General features: G+C 40.3%; 1 protein-coding gene across 1 annotated transcript in view; it reads right to left on the reverse strand.

Annotated features, from left to right (window-relative positions):
- The window catches only part of COPB2 (COPI coat complex subunit beta 2), a 28,781-nt gene extending 19,859 nt beyond the window's left edge, over positions 1 to 8,922 (reverse strand). The window contains exons 1-2 of the mRNA XM_055321039.1: positions 8,792 to 8,922; positions 676 to 813 (exon numbers count right to left, since the gene is read on the reverse strand). Coding sequence (XP_055177014.1) covers positions 676 to 813; positions 8,792 to 8,794 — 141 coding nt within the window. The 5' untranslated portion in view covers positions 8,795 to 8,922. The remainder of the gene's footprint in view (positions 1 to 675; positions 814 to 8,791) is intronic.
- Positions 8,923 to 21,779: the final 12,857 nt, after the last annotated feature.

The following is a 21,779-nucleotide window of genomic DNA, read 5'->3' on the forward strand; positions in this document are numbered from 1 at the left end:
GGATATTAAGAACTTAACCCTGATGTTGAAGATATTGATTGTATAAATAGACCTGTAACTGTATGGAATAGTGTTGACTATATGTTCTGTATTTTGAAGGAAAAAAGATGAAGAACCATCAAGAAAGACTGTAAAATATGAGATAAACCGATTTGAAGGATAAATTACTCAGGTGAAAAGAACAAAACAAGCATTTAAGACAGATAATCTGCAGAAAGCACATTCTCATGTGTATAATCAAAAGGTGATTACAAATATTTCTCTGACATACTCTAGAATTTGTATGGTTGGTTGAAAGTTATCTACATATCATCTTGGGAAAAAATAAATGAAACTAAAAATCCCATTCCTAAGTCTATTAGAATATTCACTGAATGAAAAATTAAGTACTATTAAATACTTTAGAGCAAGTGACCTTATATTGGTGGCAGTTTCCTTCACTTCAAAGAAAGCGTAACACTACCTATATCAGAATTTAACATTTAATTATTGTACATAGCAAGACCCAAATGTTTTCTCCCACAAGCTATAACCCCATAAATGTTAGTTCCTCTTTACTGAAAATGTTTTGGACCAAGTAAGAAAGCAATCTGCATATCTACTGGACTCTGTGTCTTCTCTTTCATTATAAACACAGTCTAACACTTTTTCTAAAAAGTCCTTAAAAATTCCTACCTGTGTTTCATGATTCCAAACGCACACACTGCCATTGTAAAGACTTGCCAACATCCATGGCTCTGTAGGATGCAAATCCACACTCTTAACTCGATCCGATCGAGCAGTTAACTTTCTCTTTATATCAAGTCGCAGAGGCTAAGGAGAAACAACATAAAAAACCCTCATAACATTAAATTGCTACGCCAAATAAAACATGTTTGAGATCTTAACAAAAAACAATGCATTAACAGGCCTACAAAACAATTCAGTTTTTACTTTGCTAACCTGAAGACACAATTTCAAGCCTAAGGCGCCTACTTCATTCATGCAAACATAGGAGTATTTAAATTTAAATTTACAGTAGTGGTTGTCCAACTTTTTGGTCTCAGGACCACTTTCCACTCAAAACAATTTCCTAAAAAGCTTTTGCTTATGTAGGTTATATTTATTGATATTTATAATGTGAAACATTAAAACTGAAATGACTTTAAAATATTTATGTATTAATTCATCTTCAAATAACAAAAATAAGCCCATTACACGTGGACTTAAATAATATTTTATGAAAAATAAGTATATTTTCAAAAGAAATTTAGTGAGAAGAGTGGCAACGCTTTTTTTTTTTTTTTTTTTAAGATTTTACTCATTTGACAGAGAAGAGAGAGCACAAGCAGGGGAGCAGCAGGCAAAGGGAGAGGGAAAAGCAGACTCTCTACGAAGCAAGGAGCCTGATGTAGAGCTAGATCCCAGGACCATGACCTGAGCCAAAGGCAGATGCCCAATAGACTGAGCCACCCAGGCACCCCTCTGTTTCACATTTTTTGCAAAACTCTTTCACATTCTGTCTTAATAGGAGATAGCTGGTTTCTCATATCTGCTTTGGCCTTCAATATGTTGTGATGTTTTTCTGGTTAATGTACATAAAAAAAAAATAAAAAAAAAAACTTGGCCTCACAGGTAGTTGGAAAGAGAAAAATATTTTAATAACTTTTTTCAAATAGCTGTGAATATTCTTCTTTCATACACACCAAAACTTGACAAGTGGTAGTTTCTTAAAGTTTAGCTGCAATATAAAATCTGAAACTACATAAATGAACTTTTTGTACTTTGTTACATATTGGTCTATTATGTATTTTGAATGGATCTTTCACTCAGGCATCTTTTGTAATATCATGCATTGGTCATCTGGAAAATTTTGGTTTACTGAATAAAGCAGAATTTCCAAATTTTGACACATTTCATTACATAGTGGCAAAAAGTCATATTCATTAATATCACCATCTACCTCAACTGCTAAGTCTTCAAGTATTAGAAATCTATCCAGTTCAATGACAGAAGTTTTCTAAAATCCTAATTTTCACTTAAAAGCACCAATTTTATTATCGAAAACAAATACTGTCAGGCACCAGATAGCTTCTTTCAGTTTTTAGAAAATGTCTGCTAAATAAACATAGTTTGTCACCGTTTCATGTAAGCTTGCAACACAAGTATTTTGTGCATACTTCTGTCATTACACAGAATATTTAAAAGATGTATACTCAAGTATTGAGATGTAATAAAACTAATATTTTTTTCCTGCTTCACAAATGACATTCTTAAGTGAGACTGGCTTTAAAAAAAATTGTGTGGTAATAAAGAATATATCATCAGTACAACCTGGTGACCTTCCACCAGCAGTTGTTTTACATTCCATTACTTACTTTTACAGCAACAGTGCAAATGATCAACACAGCGCACTTCCTGGAACAGTATGGGGGACTCCTAGGAGACTAGAGATCACACTTTGAGAATCCTTGGTTTATAGAGTATCTAGTGACTAAATAAAAAATATCTTCTAAATCACAATGTTCTGTCCATGTCATTAGTGCCCTATGAGAAAATATTCTGAAGACGTGTTATTCATGAAGTCTTAGTAATCCTAAACTATAATATCAAACAAAACAGCATGGTATTGGCATAAAAACACACAGGTCAATGAAACAGAATAGAAAACCCAGAAATAAACCCATGCATATATGGTCAATTAGCCTACAAAAAAGGAGCCAAGAATATACAGTGAGGAGCAGATGGTCTTTTCAATAAATGGTGTTGGGCAACTGGACAATGATATGCAAATGAGGGGTGCCTGGGCAGCTCAGTTAAGTGTCTTGACTCTTGATTTTAGCTCAAGTCATGATCTCGTGGTTGTCCGATCAAGCTCTTTGTTGGGCTTTGTACTGGGTGTGGAGCCTGCTTAAGATTCTCTCTCCCTCTTCCCCTCTTTCCACCCCTCTCCTTCTCCAAAAAAAAAAAAAAAAAAAAAGAAAGAAAGAAAGAAAAAGAAAAGAAAGAAAGACAATGAAACTGGACCACTATCTTACACCATAGTTAATTATACAAAAATTAATTCAAAATGGATTAAAGACTTGAAGGTAAAACCTGAAACCATAAAACTCCTAAAAGAAAACACAGGCAATAAACTCACTGACACTGGTCTTGATGAGTTTTTGGATTTGACACCAAAAGTAAAGACAACAATTACCAAGTGGGTCTACATCAAATAAAAAGCTTCTGCACAGAAAAGGAAACTATCAACAAAATGAAAAGGCAACTACTGAATCGGAGAAAATATCTGCAAAACATCTATCTGGATAAGGAATTAATATTCAAAATGTATAATATATAAATATAAACATAATATTCAAAATATATAAAAAACCATACAACTCAATAGCAAAAGAAATTAATCCAATTTTAAAAATAGGCAGAAGTTCTCAGACATTTTCTCAAAGAAGACTACAGATGACCAATAGATAGATGAAAAATGTTCAATGTCACTAATCATCACAAATCAAAACCGCAACGAGGTATCACCTCACACCTGTCAGAATGGCTATTATTAAAAAGACAGGGCGCAGCCCAGGTGGCGCAGCGGTTTAGCACTGCCTTCAGCATGATCCTGGGGACCCAGGATTGAGTCCCACATCAGGGGGAGCCTGCATGGAGCCTGCTTCTCCCTCTGCCTGTCTCTGCCTCTCTCTCTCTCTCTCTCTCTCTCTGTGTGTGTCTCTTGTGAATAAAATCTATAAATAAATAAACAAACAAACAAACACAGGAAGTAACAAGTGAGGATGTGGAGAAAAGGTCCACCAATAGATGTATGCATAAAGAAAACGTATATTATACATTTTATATATAATATTTCATTGTACATGTTTTATATACATATATATGCATATAATACACATTATTTGCATATGTATTATTATATACACAGTGGAAAAAGATTAAAAAAAGCCTTGTGAAGTGTTTGCTTTGTCTCAGGAAATTATCTCTGCTGAAATTATCTAGTAATCTTCATCTTGTGTTGAAAAGTAACCTTAAATTTCTATTCCATTCATGATCATTGTGCAAGATCACAAAAATACTCACACATACATGAATATTATTCAGACATAAAAAAGAATGAACTTACTACTTCTGACAACATGAATGGACCATGATGGTATTATGCTAAGTGAAATAAGTTGGAGAAAGACAAATCCAGTATGACCTCACTTACGTGTAGAATCTTAAAACAGCTCAAGCTCATTCATGCAGAAAACAGACTGGTGGTTGTCAGAAGCAGGGGCTGGGCAAAATGGATTAAAGAGGTCAAAGGGTACAAACTTTCAGCAATAAAATAATTAAGTCATGGGGGATATAACGTATAGTTAATACTGTGTTGCATATTTGAAAGTTGCTAAGAGTAGAACTTACAAGTTATGCAAGAAAAAAATTACTGTAACCATGTATGGTGATAGATGTTAACTAGACTTACTGTTGTGATCCTTTCACAATATTTACAAATACCAAATCATTATTAATATAACATCATGTCAATTATACCTCAATAAAAAAAACTGATTTCTTTGGAGAAAAGTATTTTGGCAATAATATTAGTAAATGGTAGGTGAATGTGATGTGTGATCAATACAGGTTATATCCATGTCCATGAAGGTCTTTGTAGACAAAAGGGAATGTTTACAGCATTTTAGTGGATTTAAGTTACAGGAACCTAATGTAACTTTACTGGAACCTAACTAGTTACTTAGTAATCTAATATCAGAACCTAATTCTAATCAGAACAATTTTATTTTTTAATTTTTTAGAAGATTTTATTTATTTACTCACGAGAGACAGAGAGAGAGAGAGAGAGAGAGAGAGAGAGAGAGGCAGAGACACAGGCAGAAGGAGAGGGAGAAGAAGGCTCCATACAGGGAGCCCAATGTGGGACTCAATCCTGAGACTCTGGGATCATGCCCTGAGCCAAAGCAGACGCTCAACCACTGAGCCATCCAGACATCCTTAATTAGAACAATTTTAAACAAAAATTAAAATACTCTCCAGGGATGCCTGAGTGGCTTAGTGGTTAAGCGTCTGCCTTCGGATCAGGGAGTGATCTCGGAGTCCCAGAATGGAGTTTCCCATTGGACTCCCCAGGGAGAGCAAAGCCTACTTCCCCCTCGCCTATGCCTCTCTGTATCTCTCATGAAAAAAAAAATCTTTTTAAAAATTAAAAAAAAAAAAACTCTCCAGTCAGACAATGCTAATCGTTTAAAAGAGGAGTTTTCAACCTGGATCCATCTAAACAGACAAGAAAATGATGTGAATAAGTATTTTCTCAATTCTCCCAAGCATACCAATGAATTGGAGAAAAGCCAATTCATTATAAAAAAATTATGCCTTAGGTCAGTAGTCTTAATTTCCTCTTGGACAGAGACTGGGTAAAATGGATTTAAACTATGTTTCCCCTTCAAAAGGTTTTAAATACAACTTAAAAGTTTATTTGACAAGTTACCACTGGATCTTTTATTTTTGTGATCTTCCATTATGATCATGAATGGAATAGAAATTTAAGGTTACTTTTCAACACAAAATGAAGACTTGCTGTCTTCACTAGATAATTTCAGCAGAGATAATATCCTGAGACAAAGCAAACATCTCACAAGGTTTTTATTCATTTACTACTTTCAACCTTGTTATTACTGCTATACATGCCTCCTCTGCTTTTAGCAATAACCTAGATCTCTTGACTTTAAAAGATCAAAGATCTTTGGTTCTTCTCTATAATTATCCAAAAAAAAAAAAAAAAAAAACTTCTACTGCCATGCCTTCCTCTCCATCCCAAAGTCTTTACTTTCTTTTCTTTTCTTTTTTTTAAGATTTCATTTACTTATTTGACAGAGAGGGAGAGAGACAGCATAGTAGGCAGAGGGGCAGGCAGAAGAAAAGGGAGAAACAAGAAACACACTCTCCATTGAGCAGAGAGCCCAATGCAGGGCTCAATCCCAGGATCATGAGCTGAGCCACCCAGGCACCCCTCAAACTTCCTACTTTCAAACGATCATCGTCACATTCCTTGGCCATTCAGGGAAGCAGGGCCTTTTACTTCATCCTTAATTTTGCATGACAGATTTCAACTCCTATAACTGGTCTCTTTAGCATGAACAAACATGAAGTGTCTTTTGTGTGCCAGGAACCACAGTGGGAGCTTTCACAAAGGTCAACACACTCATCTTTTTTCCTCTAGCAAATGAGAAAATCCATCACTTACCATATGGATGTTTAATGATTACTAAGTAAAAGTGATGCTATGGAAAGGTGAGCTGGGAGACTAAGCAATTCTAGTGTAGCTCCAAATACCCTCAATTCACAAATCCCAGTTTTAAAAAGCACAGCCAAGATCTTTTGCTATATTTCTCCCAACATGTAATTACTTTGAATGAGACATTGTGTAGGGCACCTCTGGAATACAACTATGAGTGAGATTATTTATATTGTACCCTTAATTCTAAATGTCTTCCTTCATCTTCCAAAAGCTGGGGGCATTTAGGTTTCAGCTTCAATGCCACTGCCACCAATATCATCTTTTGGATTACCCTAGCCAGAACTATCTTTTCCTAAGGGCTCTTAAAGAAGTGAATTTTAACTCCTCATATTTGTATAATTGTCTCTTTTTGCTTTATTTTATTTATTTATTTATTTATGATAGTCACAGAGAGAGAGAGAGAGAGAGAAAGGCAGAGACACAGGCAGAGAGAGAAGCAGGCTCCATGCACCGGGAGCCCGACGCGGGAGTCGATCCCGGGTCTCCAGGATCGCGCCCCGGGCCAAAGGCAGGCGCCAAACCGCTGCGCCACCCAGGGATCCCTCTTTTTGCTTTATAGAGTACATGCTCCTTCAGGGCAGGGTCACTGCTTACTCCTGTCTTTATCTCCACAGCATCTCATGTATTTGGATATGGGGGTTTAAGGACAGATGGTGTAACTGAGGTCTACAGAATTATGCTGAATTCAAATTTCAGTTCCACTACCCATTTTAAATATGCAATATTGGACAAGGTTACCTAACTTCTCTGAGATTCAACATACGTAAAAGAGGGGTAATATTTGTATGTACGTTTCAGTGTTACAAGAATTAAATTCAAAATTAAGCAGTTATGGGATCCCTGGGTGGCTCAGCAGTTTGGCGCCTGCCTTCTGCCCAGGGTGTGATCCTGGGGTCCCGGGGTCAAGTCCCACATCGGGCTCCCTGCATGGAGCCTGCTTCTCCCTCTGCCTGTGTCTCTGCCTCTCTCTGTCTCTCATGAATAAATAAATAAAATCTTAAAAAAAAAAAAGTTAAGCAGTTAGAATAGTGCCTGGCCTATCAAAATCACTCTATAAACATTATTTATAACTCATTCTCCCAGCTGTTAAGAATTAGGAAGCAAATGTTTAGCAAAGTGCACAGACACACAGTAGACACTGTGTGGTAAAGAAGTGAATAAGTAAATTCATGTTTTGTATCTTATACAAAAAAAAATCTTAAATGCATTAAAGAATGAGGGACATTTCATTACGAAATGTCCATTACTGAGAGCACAACAGATCCCAGACCAGAAAAGAACCCTGGTAACATGAGATGTACAACTAAGAGACCCTAGATCCTGCTGAGGAGCTCAACGTCCTTACTACCCATGAACTTCTTCATGGGAGGGAAGGTGTGGTGCCTGTGAGCGAACCCACCCAAGTTCCTGCGACACTGTGTGCTTCTCTGCTCGTTTTTCTAGAAGTATCCATAACTTTTACCAGTTTCCCCCAAGGACTCAACCTCGGTTGTTAATTCCACCTCTGCCTCGATTAGCTTCGTGCAAACTTAAAAAGTTTGAGACGACTACATTCAGAACTTGGGACTTACTCATCCCAGAAGGTCTTTGAGCTCCAAAATCTTGGAACCTACGCTTCCTAACAAGTAAAAAAGAAGGAGTGGGCAGGAAAACGTTTAAACATAAAATACTGACTTTCTTACATTATTTTTCCCTCATAAAGGATATTCTCATACTATTGTATTTTTTTTTAATTATTATAACACTAGAGCAAAAGAACTTTAGGATATTTGGGGGAGGGGGAGGGAGGTGAGAATGATAATTAAAAAAAAAAGCGTTGCCTGTCGCGCCTGCCATTCTTTATCAGCCCCTATATTTGCAAATGCAGAAAAAAACGTCAAGGGCAGCCCGGGTGGCCCAGCGGTTTAGCACCGGCCTTCGGCCCAGGGCGTGACCCTGAAGACCCGCGATCGAGTCCCACGTCGGGCTCCCGGTGCATGGAGCCTGCTTCTCCCTCTGCCTGTGCCTCTGCCTCTCTCTCTGTGTCTCTCACGAATAAATAAATAAAATCTTTGAAAAAAAGAAAAGCACGTCAGTTTTAGAAGCAGCATCCTAACCCTTCCTTGGCCCCCTAGAAACTTAATGCGGGATTCCCAAAGCATCTGAAATTGCACTTCTGACCCCACGTACACGTCACCTCATTTCAGAGGGAGAGCTTCTCTGCTCTAAGGCCGCAGCGTGCGGGGAGCACACACCACGAGAGCAGGAACAAGCCCAACAGGAGAGTAAAATCATCCGCCCCTGCTCTACGAGCACAATGAGTTAGGTCTGGCCAAGCCCAGGCACCGCCTCTCCACACCGCCTCCCTCAGCGGAGCTCAAACTGGACCAGGAGCCCAGCAGGCCTGAGGCGGCGGGCGGCCCAAGCGGGAGCCCGGGCCGCTGCTTACCGCAGCCCCCAGGGAGAGGCCCAAGAGCGGGCCTCACACGACCAGGCCCCGCTCCCTCCGGCAGGGTCTGGACCTACCATCGCTCCGTCGGTGCGAGCCCGGGAGCCCTTACTTGCTTGCCACCGGCGACACACACCCCGAGACACCCAGCGACCCGCAGCCCAGCCGACTGACTGACGTGGAACTTCCGGGAGGCAGTTCTCGCGAGAGTGCAGGCCGGGGCCGGGGCCGGGGCCGGGGCGCCTGCGCAGACACGACACGGCCCGCCGTATTCCGACGCCCTCCCCAGTTTCCTAGGCGACGCGGCCATCTAAGCCGCCGGGAGCTTGCCCCGCCCCCCCGCCCCTCCCCGCCCCGGCCGCTAAAGAAGGTGGGGCGTGGGCTTTACCGCCGAGGGGAATGGCTTGCGGCTCCCGAAAGTGGGAGAAAACTGGAAAACTAAGGAGGAAAAAAAGATGAGAAAAACGAAATGCGTGGTCCCCTTGGACGCCGACGGCGGTGGGGGGAGGGCCCCCTTGGTGGAGTTGTGGCTTGAGGAGCGCGGTCGGGCTCGGGGTGGGGGAGGGATGGGGAGGAGGGATGGGGGAGAAGAGGGAGGATGGGGAGGGGAGGGAGGATGGGGAGGGATGGGGAGGGGAGGGATGATGGGGAGGGGAGGGAGAATGGGGAGGGGAGGGATGATGGGGAGAGGAGGGAGGATGGGGAGAGGAGGGATGATGGGAGGGGAGGGATGATGGAGAGGGGAGGGAGGATGGGGAGGGGAGGGATGATGGGGAGAGGAGGGAGGATGGAGAGAGGAGGGATGATGGGGAGGGGAGGGAGGATGGAGAGGGGAGGGATGAGGGGAGAGGAGGGATGATAGGGAGGATGGGGAGAGGAGGGATGATGGGGAGGGGAGGGATGATGTAGAGATGAGGAGAAGAGGGATGATGGGGAGAGGAGGGATGATGGAGAGAGGAGAGATGAGAAGAGGGATGATGGGGAGGGGAGGGATGCTGGGGAGGGATGGGGAGGGGAGGGATGATGGGGAGGGGAGGGATGATGGGGAGGGGAGGGATGATGGGGAGAGGAGGGATGAGGGGAGAGGAGGGATGATAGGGAGGATGGGGAGAGGAGGGATGAGGGGAGGGGAGGGATGATGGAGAGATGAGGAGAAGAGGATGATGGGGAGAGGAGGGATGATGGAGAGAGGAGAGATGAGAGAGGGATGATGGGGAGGGGAGGGATGTGGGGAGGGATGGGGAGGGGAGGGATGATGGGGAGGGGAGGGATGATGGAGAGAGGAGGGATGATGGGGAGAGGAGGGATGATGGGGAGAGGAGGGATGGGGAGAGGAGGGATGAGAGGAGAGGAGGGATGATGGGGAGGGAGGGATGAGGGGAGAGGAGGGATGATGGGGAGGGGAGGGATGAGGGGAGAGGAGGGATGATGGGGAGGGGAGGGATGAGGGGAGAGGAGGGATGATGGGGAGGGGAGGTGAAGCAAGGCTCCGAGGCCTCAGGCCCAGCGAGCTCTGTGCGAGCCCTGTACGGAGCACCGGCGCACCGAGGGAGGCAGGGAAGAACTGGCCCGACTCGGGCTTCAGGCCTGTGAGTTGGAAGGAGGCCGAGAGCCTTCAGCCTGGAGCCCCGCCCGCCCCGGGAGATGAGGACTACCCCGCCAGGCGTGAACACTTACTGAGCATGGCCGGTCTCATTCACTTATTTAACAAATATTTATCGATCTTTGGCTATGTGCCAAACTAGTTTCAAATCCCCACATCAAATCCGAATTCTCTCTATGATGCTAATAAGAAAACTAAGGCTCAAAGAAGGGCCCTGGGGGCACCTGGGTGGCTCAGTTGGAGAAGCAGGCTCCATGCGAGGAGCCTGAAGTGGGACTGGATCCCGGGACTCCAGGATCACACCCTGGGCAGAAGGGAGGTGCCAAACCGCTGAGCCACCCAGGGATCCCCATGTTCCTCATATTTAAAAAAATGAGGTTGGGTAATTTCTAAAGATCTTTCCTTTTCTACTATTCTGTGTTTCTGTGATATTTAATAGTAGAAGAGCAGACCTGGAACTGGATTTTGATGCCGGCAGTTTTATCTTCTGAAGTGTATATTGAGGGACGCCTGGCTGGCTCAGTGGTTGAGCATTTGCCTTGGGCTCAGGGCGTGATCCCTGGGTCCCTGGATCCAGTCTCTCACATCAGGCTCCCCATGGGGAGCCTGCTTCTCCCTCTGCCTGTGTCTCTGCCTCTCTCTCTCTCTCTCTCTCTCTCTCTCTGTCTCTCATGAATAAATAACAAATCTTTTTAAAAATGTAAATTGAGACTAATAATTGAATACTTTGCTTACTCCGTGGAGTGATTGAGGATCACAGGAGTTAGTTGTAAATTTTACAAATATAGGGCATACCTAATTTGTTTGAATCATGGAGCTACCAATATTTCTGATTCCTGGGTACTCTCGCAGTTGAGGAAAGTATCTTCAGACTTGGTACATTACCAAGTAATGCAAAATAAAATGACATCACTCTATTCTCAAGGCACTCAGTTGGGGGGGATACTTAAATCCTTATATACCAGTAGGCACCCAGGACCTATTTAGCTGATATTGATGAGGGTTGAGCCCCCAAGTGTCATACTCACTTTGACTATATCTTTTCTCATTTTTCCCACTGCAGTTGTATACTATAAATTCATTTTTCTTTCAACCATTATATACTGAATTTGTACTATACCCAAAGCACTATACCAGGTGCTGCCTGAAAATTATACCTATAAAAATTTAGTCTTGGATTTGGTTGAAATAAATTACATTTTAAAGAAAATTGTCACATATGAACTAATGCATAAAATAACATTAAATATATATGTGTATATTCTATGTTTTCAACTGCAGGTTTAAAATCTTTTGTTTACTCTAGTTTAGAGGAGCCTGGAAGGTTAGGAAAATAGCTCTGGGGAAGAAAAGAAATATGGACAAGCCTAGCAAATTGGTAAAGGGTTTCCCAAGAGGTTGATTGCAATTGATCAACAGATCTTAAAGTCTTACCTGGTCAGTTTCTAGGATGACTGTTTCAACCCTGCCTTTTTTCTGCTGTGGGGGAGAATTCCAAATGGTAGTTCAGCCAGCAATGCCTCCATCAGTACTCTGTATACACCTTGTTCTCCCTATTCGATTCCCACCCCTTCATAAAGAATTGAGGAAATGAAAATAATTCCTTGAGGAAAAGTCTAGTTGATATTTTAAAAAATAAATAAGCCTGCCTCCCTCTCTCTCTCTCTCCCTCCCTCCTCCCCTCTGTGTGCGTGAGATCCCTTAGCAAAGTTGTGAGTAGGCAAATGAATCATAACCTAGTTTGTCTCTTCAGAGGGAGATCATACCGAATAGGAGTACCCTGTACTAATCAAGTACAATGAGAATAAAGTTTTCAGCCAGGGGTATCAGTTTCCTAAAGGAGGCATAACTTGAGCAGGACTTTAAGGTAAAGAGTATGTGACATGTTTGAGAACCACAAAAAAGTCCAGTTTGCATGGTGTTTGTTTAGAAGGGCATTGAGGGAGAAGGCTAGAGAGGAAGGATGGAGCTAGAACATGAATATTCTTAAGTAGGGAGGCATTGGGCTTTGATTTAGTAAGCAATTTGGAACCATTTGGCCAGAAAAGAAACCTGTTCATATCTGCACTCTGTAAGGTTTACCTTTTGTTGAGGTGTATGAGGAAATGGATTGGGACAGTGAAATACTGCACAAGTTTAAGGAAAGTGTGGAAATTACATTAATTATGAATAAATTTTGAGCGCCCATTGTGTACCTAGCATTGGAATATGCACTTTGCTTACTGCAATTCCTACAGTCACACTAAAAGACATTATTTTCTCCAATTTATAGATGAGAAACTGAGGTCCAATTGCTTAAGTAATCTCCTCCATGCCCCAGTGCTCAAGAATGAATGACAGACTTGGGATGTGAATCCAAGTTTATCTCCAAAACAAATGCTTTTTTTTTTACTGGACTGTTTTTTCTTCCTTTTTTTCACTAAGAAGCTAGAATGAACAAGATACACAAATGATTTGCATTTGTTATGAGTTACGGGGTTGGGAGGCATCCTAATGCTAATGTTTTGAATCTAATGAACCTAGAGGAACACCTTTAATTAGAGGAGAAATGAAGCTAGTAAATGACACAGAGAAGAAACAGAGTAAGACATCTAGGAAAACTGTATGCCTAAAAGGAGAAGAGAAGGAGACTGTAATAAGGTGAACAGCAGTTTAGATGGCTTTAGAAAACTTAAAGAGGTTTAGTATTTGGAAAAAAACCTCTTGCCAATGAATTAAATGATTATGAGGACACTAGCAGCCTTCAAAAAAGTGTTTTCAGTTAAGTAATGCTAAGGGAAGCAGGTTTGCAAGGGATTAAGAAATGATTGGATGATAAGGAAGTGGAAGTAAAAATAATCTATTTTATCGAAAGAGTAGTATGGAAAGGCAAATGTTGATGTCTCGCTGAAAGTGAATCGATTGTTTCTGTATTTAGGGTGTAGTTGACATTACTTCATAATAACACTCTAAATGGGTGTATGCAAGTAAACAGACCTTTGAAGTGTGAGTAGGAACTAGCCAGACAAATGTCAAAAGGGTATATGCAGAGCATTTTAAATGAAGGGAAGAGAGAGAACTTTGATTTTTCCAGAGAACTAAAAGTGGTTTAGTATGTCTGGGGCAGGTAGTAAGAAGGGGGAGGATTGAGAATGGGAGTAGAAAGATAGGTGAAGCTCAGATCTTGCAGGTCCATGATTGCCAATTTAAGGAGTCTGGACTTTATCAAGAAGGCTCTAGGGAACCATTGAAAAATGTTAAGTAGGGTAATCTTCATGCTCCATTACTGATTCATCATTTCATGTCAGTAACTTTCCCTATTAGAGGAAATGTTAAGGTTATCAGCTAGATTTCTACATGAAATGAATAAGGAGAGTTTTGACCACATAATCACATACCAACCATGAGCAGACTAAATTGAGTTGAAGAACCACTGAGCTGTCTTCCAAGAATGAAGCTTTTGGATGCCGACACTAGAGGCAAAAGCTTTGATTGCGAAGCATTGATTAACTACAGTGTGCTGTGCATTTCATCTGATTACCTTCTAAGTATTTAAAAGTTGTTAAAATAAATTTACTCCATGTGATGTGGGGCTTAGGATGAGAGAATGTTCACTTTTGTTTACCTGAAGGCATAAAAATCTAAATTTTTAGTCCTGTTTTTGGTATGGGTATAAATTTTACCATTTGAAAGAATGCACTAACTTCATGTTTAATACAAATTTTTAGAGGAGGCAGGGTTTAAAGTGAGCTTTGAACAGACTAGAGGAAGTGATGGCACAGATTGGAATTGTTAGACATTGAAAGTATAGTAGTAGAATTCTGGGAATTTGTCATTTGGTAAACTCCATAGTGTTCCACATGCCAGAGCATTCCATACCCCACTCTTCACAGGTAGAGTGCTAAGACCACCGTGTTAGGTCTTGACTAACAGGCTCTGGAGACTTCTCTGTCTCAGGGTTGTCTTGTGGGGTGACTTTTCCTGGTCTCAGTTACATTACCTGCAAAAAAATGTTGGACAAGATGACTCTGAAATCCCTTCCTACCCGAAGTTTCTTTCATCTTTTGAGTGTGATTCTGTGTTCTTGTCAAATAAAGAGGGCAAAGGGATGTAGCATGTATTAGTAGACTTTTGTTTTCACTTCGTATGTCAGTGCTGCAGTTCTACCCACCTATTTCACAGCATGCATCTCTCTTTTTCTCTGGAAGCCATTTTTGATCAGCAAATTTGGGGTGAAAGTTCATTATCCTTTGAACGATACTGCACAAACCTGAGGGTCCTAGGGCTTAGGGCAAGGAACCTGATGCATGTGAGGGGACCAGGGGCAGAAGCCCAAGTGTACATCGTATGCAGAGGTCCTTGGTGAACATTTTCTGACAACCAATGCTTAACTTTCTTTCCAGAGAAAAGATTTTACAAAGTTTTACATAAGCAAGTTGATAGGTTTAGAGCAATTATGTTTCCTTAAGAATTATGTCCTTGTAAGTGACAGTGCTGCATATAAATAAATGAATAATAATGACAAATAGCCTGGATATCTGGCATGTAGCAGTTACCTTTAAATTAATTGAAAAAAATTTAATGTAAAAGTGAAATATCTGGAGTGACAAGGCATTGCACAGTATAATTTCCATCAAATTGCCTTATTCCACTTTCTTCTAAAGAATTTGTCAGCTCAAGTTGATCTAAGGGCATTACTGAATTTGAATTCAAATGTATTTCAAGCCCAAGTTTTAAAAAATGAAGTCCTTGGGCTCTGAGCTCCTGATATGCTTTTGTACCTGAAGATGATAATCCAAATCATATTGAGCTGCAGTACTACAGGACTTTTCATTTGATGTCAAAACAACTTCACATTGATAGTGCTTGATCCATCACTAAAATCCAAATAAAGGTACTGTTGCTAGGAAGAAGAAATTTTTTCTTTTGCTTAAATATGGCTATGCCTTGGCATATCTTACACTGGCAGAGAATGCAGATATAACTTTATCTTGAAAAAGTTTATATATAAAGTGAATGTTAGCTAATTGGATCATATATACATTTTATTTGCACACATACATATATATTACGGGTGGTTTATATTTTCTAACTTTTTTCTGTTATAAACATACCATGTAATAAGATTTGTATGCAAATATATAGCAAAGGAGCTTGTCATTTAAGGGAAACTTAGTTTGAATCTGACTATAAAGCAAAGAAATACCTCTTATTTTCTGCATAAGCCTGGGTTTTCATTTTATAAAGCCCATTTAAGGTGCAACAAAAATGATATAGTTATATCAGGAATGAACAGTTTGCCAAAAGAGAATATGAAATTCCTGTTTGAGTGTTCCAAGGAACGTAAGAACCAGGCTTTGCCAAAGGAAGTTATCCTATAGATTTTTTGTTAAGATGTATTCCTGATAGAACTAGACAAGCAGCAGCTGTGTTGGAAGATTTAAACGTGCGAGGAGGGTGGGCTTGGTGGCTCAGTCGGTTAAGCATCTGATGTCTGCTCAGGTCATAATCCCAGGTTCCTGGGATTGAACCCTGCATCAGGCTCCCTGCTCAGTGGGGATTCTGCTTGTCCCTCTGTCCCTCCTCCTGCTCATGCTCTCTGTCTCTCTCTCTCAAAATAAATAAAAGTTTTTTTTTTAAATAAATTGTGCAAGGGGGTAAGATGAGGCAGGGATCAAGAGGGAGGAAGGTCTGCTTATGGTAGCCCAGTGGAAGGGGTGTAAGCAGGGCTTGTATTCAGCTGGTACGTATTAGTACTGCCAATACGTGTGTTAAAGTACAGTTGCTAGATAGCTGCTACTTTGAATGTTTCCACTGCCATAGCTCATCAGGCCCCTCCTTTGGGCTTCTCCATGTTCTAGCCACTTAAGGGGTAACAACTTGTACCACAAGGGGCACCAGAACCCTGGTCTTGTGCAACAGCTACCACCTGGTCTGATATTGGGAATCTTTTCTGTTTGATGAGCACGTGCTTTTGAGTCCTGTCACATATTTTAAGTATCAATCCTGCCTGTAAGGTAAGGATAAGGTAAAGAACTGGTCCTTGATGCATCAGTAAATGAGGAATCACTGAAAGGAGAAAGAGTGGTTTTCCACCAACAAGCTAAATTCATGGTAGGGCAAATTATAAGGCAAGCTTGGTTGATCTTTGATAGCTGCTTTCAACCTCTCAGGTACCCCTTCTTGCTTTTCCATCAAGTCTGTGGGCCACTACAGACCTTGTTCTGTAACTTTCTCAAACACCAGTCTGACGAACTTCTCTCCTAGTCCTTCACTTTAAAGTGCAATGGATCAACACCGGTTTTTCATGTCCCTCCCAGAGTGTCCAGGATTTTAGAAGAGACCATAGGCTAAGAAAAGGGATCAAATTCACTTTTGAATGGTGGTTGATTTCCAAGTAGCACTAATTTTCCTTGAGCACATCAAAACTGGATCAATGTACCCTTTTCTGATATGCTGTTTAAGAAAAGTCCATTATCAGTTGCTCTTTTGAAGATAACTTCTTTCTCTGGTTGCTTTCAGATTTTCTCTATGTCTTGGTTTTCTGCAGTTTCATTATGAGTTGTCTAGGCATGGGTTTTGTTCTATTCTGCTTGGAATCCATTGAGTTTCTTAAATCTGTGAATAGGCATCTCTCCTCAGTTCTGAGAAATTCTCAATTTCTATGCTAGTTTCTCTTTCATCTGTTCCTGGCATGGCAGCATTCGAACTTTGTACCATATTCTCCACGTCTGCTATATGCTTTTATGGATTTATTTTTCATTCTTTCAGTACTGCCTTCCATATAAGGTCTTCTGCTTCACCTTCCAGTTCATTATTTCTCCCTTATATTGTCAATATGTTGCAAATGTGATCATTGAGTTTTTCATTTCAATTACGATCTTTTTTAGTTTGGTTCTTTTTCAGATATGGGGTGTCACTTTTTATTGCCTCCTTATAGTTAATTTCAAGGTTGTTATTTATTTCCAGAAACATATAGGTATAATTGTTTTTAAACCTGAGTCTAACAGCTGAATTCTGTATTGTCTATTTCTTCTCTTTTGTTTTGCTGTTTCTTATTCCTTAGATGCTTGGTTACCTTTGATTGGAGAATTAACTGGTCACTATCCTAAATTATTTATGGGGGTACTCTGAAGTCTAGTTTGGCTATGCCCCTCCTCCACCCCCAGAACCTTTATATTGGTTTCACCAGGCACCTGGGAGCAATAACAACTGAGATCTCTTTTTGTTCCTTTTATTTTTAAATTCTCCTGTCTTATTAATTGCCAAGGCAAGCTTTTCTGCAGCCTCCTGAGGTTGAGGGGCAGGGGAAGCAGATTGAGATGTGGTTTATCCTTAATCTGCATATGTATTAATTTGGGGTAGTTGTCCTACAATACTCTCCAGTTGCTGCAGGGCCCTAGGTCTTACCTGGTATCCATCCAGTCCCTAGTGGCCACAGCAGTGTTGGCAGACACTCAGGGGTTTTGATTATCCAGTAGTCTTCTCACTGTTTGGTAGCATCCAGATATTGACCTGGATGCTATTGAACAGATATTGACATGAAAATACCTTATTGTGTTTTCAGGTCTTTAGCTATTTTAAGGTTGTAGTGTTTGTTTAAATCTATTTGAACAGTACTTTTTGTTTGTATTCTCAGTAAGAGTGCTGATCTGAATAACCTAGCTCGCTATTACCTGAAACCTGTATAGAAAGTAACACCAAAGCAACCAAAACCAATCTTCTTTCTTTTTCTTTCTTTCTTTCTTTCTTTCTTTCTTTCTTTCTTTCTTTCTTTCTTTCTTTCTTCCTTCTTCCTTCCTTCCTTCCTTCCTTCCTTCTTTTCTTTTCTTTCTTTCTTTCTTTTTCCATTTTAATTTTCTTTAGACAGAGAGTGTGCGTGTGAGTGGGGATGGGTAGAGGGAGGTTTGGGGAGAGGTAGAGGGAGAGAGAGAATCCTAAGCAGGCTCCCTGCTCGTGCAGAACTTGATTCAGGGCTTGATCTCATGATTCTGAGATCATGACCTGAGTGGAAATCAAGAGTCCACAGACACTCAACTGACTGAGCCACCCAGGTGCCCCCCAAAGCTACATTTTTTTTGACAGGAGGGCAATTTATTTTATTTTTCCTTTTTTAAATTTCAGTAATTCATCAGTTGTGTATAACACCCAGTGATCATCACATCACATCCAAAGCTACATTTTTAAAGGAGGTGAGACAAAGCCTTTCCCAGAGCCTCTGAAAATTGACCTCATCTATTCATGATGTGACAGGGTAACATATTGACATATTTGGCAAGAATTTCCCCCATATTTCTTCATATGCCTATTTTCTCTCAGCATCTCTCAGCTTTGACTCTTTTACAGGCTCTGTTCAATCATCTGTCTCAAATTCTCCTTCCATTCTCTCCACCACTGCTATCTCCTTTACCTGGAGAATATGAGAGAAAGATTCACATCAGTCACCAATATTCCCAGGTTAAAGCAGGATCTTGGATCTCTCAAGGGCAAAAAAAGTACATACACATATACATTTTCATACAATTTCAACACTTAATGGAATCTATGTTAAAACCCAAGCTCCAAGTCTATGATGTAGACATTGCAATTAAATTCAACAAACATTTCCTGATGATCTTTTATATATTTGGAATTATGAAGAGTTCTAGAGCTAGATAAAAAAAGACACCATCCCTACCCTAAAGTTGCTTAAGTTTATTATAATACAATAAAAACATTGTCCTCACAAACATCTCCAGGGTGAGTTCTCTTCAAAGGGGCTTTATAAAATTATTTTACCTGCTTAAAAAAAAAACAGGAAGATTGGATACACTGTAAATTCCATTTGTAGCAAAAGGAGCAGGGACCTAGCCAAATATCTTAGCGCCTATAGCCACATGGTCAAACAAGTGAACAATCAATGACACAATATAACGATCATTCTGCAGGTGTCTGCAGCACTTACACCCTTGGAATGGAAGGATATGTTCCCATGAGAAGCTGGGGCCAATGGCAGTGGTAAGAGCATTCATGGGATGCCAAAGAGAAATGCAAATGCACATTGCCACCAGGCACATTGCTGGATAAAAAGGAACATAAATTTTGCTTTCAGCATTAGGCAAGTAGGCAGAAAACACCAGAAATGTAGCCACATCTTCCAACAGTCAAGATCACTGTGAATAGGGCTCTTAATATCTTAATGCAGTATTAGAATGTTTTCCATGGATCAGATATGTTCCATTTCTCTTATCCCCTAATGATCTCATTTGCAATTCACTGAAAAGTTAGGGTGTATGGTACCCACCCTCAGTGAGATTCACCAAAGAGCTATGATGGGGTAAGTTCGTTAGCCTGTAACTACCTAGTGGAATTGCATCATACACTTCAATTTATGCAAATTCAGGTATTTGGGCTCAGAAATAAAGATAGCTTAAATAATACTAGCAGTACCTCTCTCTTTCTCCTGGAAAGAACACAAACCAGAAGTGAATCTGCTATTCCTTCAAAACCCTCGAGTTCCTCTGTATCTCCCATGATGAGAACCGTTCCCTCAGTGAATGAGTCTAGGTAATTTCCTATATCACACCTCTAAATGCGATCCATCTATTATCTAGAGCTAATCCAGGAAACACTGATCAAAGGGAAAAATGGCTATGTTGGGTTATTAGGTGCTGCTACTGATACAGTAAAGATCCTTGATGTCCAATAGGCTTCACTACCTGCATTGAGCTCCAGGAAGAAAGTGAAAACCAAAGACAAAAGGAGCACCAAGACAAAAGATGGAGGTGGCATACCATCAGCTTTGGGAGATTAAAAAGCCTTCCTGGAGAAGGAGACACTTAAGAATGAGCCAGATTATTTCACAGTTGACCATCTATCACAGATGATCCATCCAACAACTCTGAGAGCATCTCTATTTTGTAAGTGAAAAATCTGGCAGTCACAAAGGCTACATAACTTGCTTAAGGTCACACAATATGTGGTAGAGCTGGGCCCCAAACCAGGTGGATACAGTAAGGTAACATTCCTACCTGTTATAAGGATAATGTTAGGGATCCCTGGGTGGCGCAGCGGTTTGGTGCCTGCCTTTGGCCCAGGGCGCGATCCTGGAGACCCGGGATCGAATCCCACATCGGGCTCCGGTGCATGGAGCCTGCTTCTCCCTCTGCCTATGTCTCTGCCTCTCTCTCTCTCTCTCTCTGTGACTATCATAAATAAAAATTTAAAAAAAAATAAAAAAAGGATAATGTTAAGTTGATGAGGTTCTTAGAACTCTTAATATAAGTGAACACTCAGTAAATATTAATTATCTTTCCTTCTGCCCATATTGTATCCCTCTATAGCACCTAGCTCAGAAGCAAATGTTTAATAAAAGGGCCAAGAAAAAGTGGGGTGGAGGATGGGTTGAGATGTGAAAGCAGGAAAAATTATACAAATCACTGGGGCTTGTCAGTGGACCCAGGGCAAATCCCATGTAAAGATTTCTAAGGATATAATAAAATCAATATACAGAAATCTGCTGCATTTCTATACACTAATAACAAATTCAAAGAGAAATTAAGGAAACAATCCCACCTACAGTTGCATCAAAAAGAATAAAATACATAGGGATAAATTTAATCAAGAAGATAGAAGACCTACACACTGAAAACTATAAGACATTGGTGAGAGAAATTGAAGAAGACACAAATAAATGGAAAGATATTCTGTGTTCATGATTTGGAAGAATTAATATTGTCAAAATGTCCAGAATACCCAAAACAATCTAGGCTCGGTGCAATCCCTATCAAAATTCCACTGTCACTTTTCACAGAAATAGAATAATCCAAAAATTTTCATGGAACAACAAAAGACCCTGACTAACCAAAGCAATATTGAGAAAGAAGAACAAAGCTGAAGCGTCACATTTCTTAATTTGAAACTATATTACAAAGCTATACTAATCAAAATAGTATGGTATTAGCATAAAAACAGAGCCATAGATCAATGGAACAGGATAGAAATCCCAGAAATAAATCCACAGATTAATTTATGAAAAAGGAGCCAAGAACATACAATGGAGAAAGGGCAATCAATCTCTTTAATAAATGCTGCTGAGCAAACTGGTCACATCCAAAACCATGAAACTGGACCACCATCTTATACCACACACAAAAAATAATGCAAAATGGATTCAAGACTTGAATGTAAGACCTGAAATCATGAAACTCCTAGAAGAAAACATAGGCTATAACCTCTTTGACATTGGTCTTGGTGATAATTTTTTGGATTTGACTCCAAAAGCAAAAGCAACAAAAGCAAAAATGAACAAGTGGGACTCTATCCTACTGAAAACCTTCTGCACAGCAAAGGAAACCATCAACAAATTGAAAAGTTAACTTACCAAATGGGAGAAAATATTTGCAAATCATCTATCCGATTAGAGGTTAATATCCAAAATATATAAACAAACCATACCACTTAATAGCAAAACAAAAAAACCCAATCCAATTTAAAAATGGGCA

Source organism: Nyctereutes procyonoides, unplaced genomic scaffold (genome assembly GCF_905146905.1).
Source record: "Nyctereutes procyonoides isolate TBG_1078 unplaced genomic scaffold, NYPRO_anot_genome, whole genome shotgun sequence".
NCBI classification, from domain to species: domain Eukaryota; kingdom Metazoa; phylum Chordata; class Mammalia; order Carnivora; family Canidae; genus Nyctereutes; species Nyctereutes procyonoides.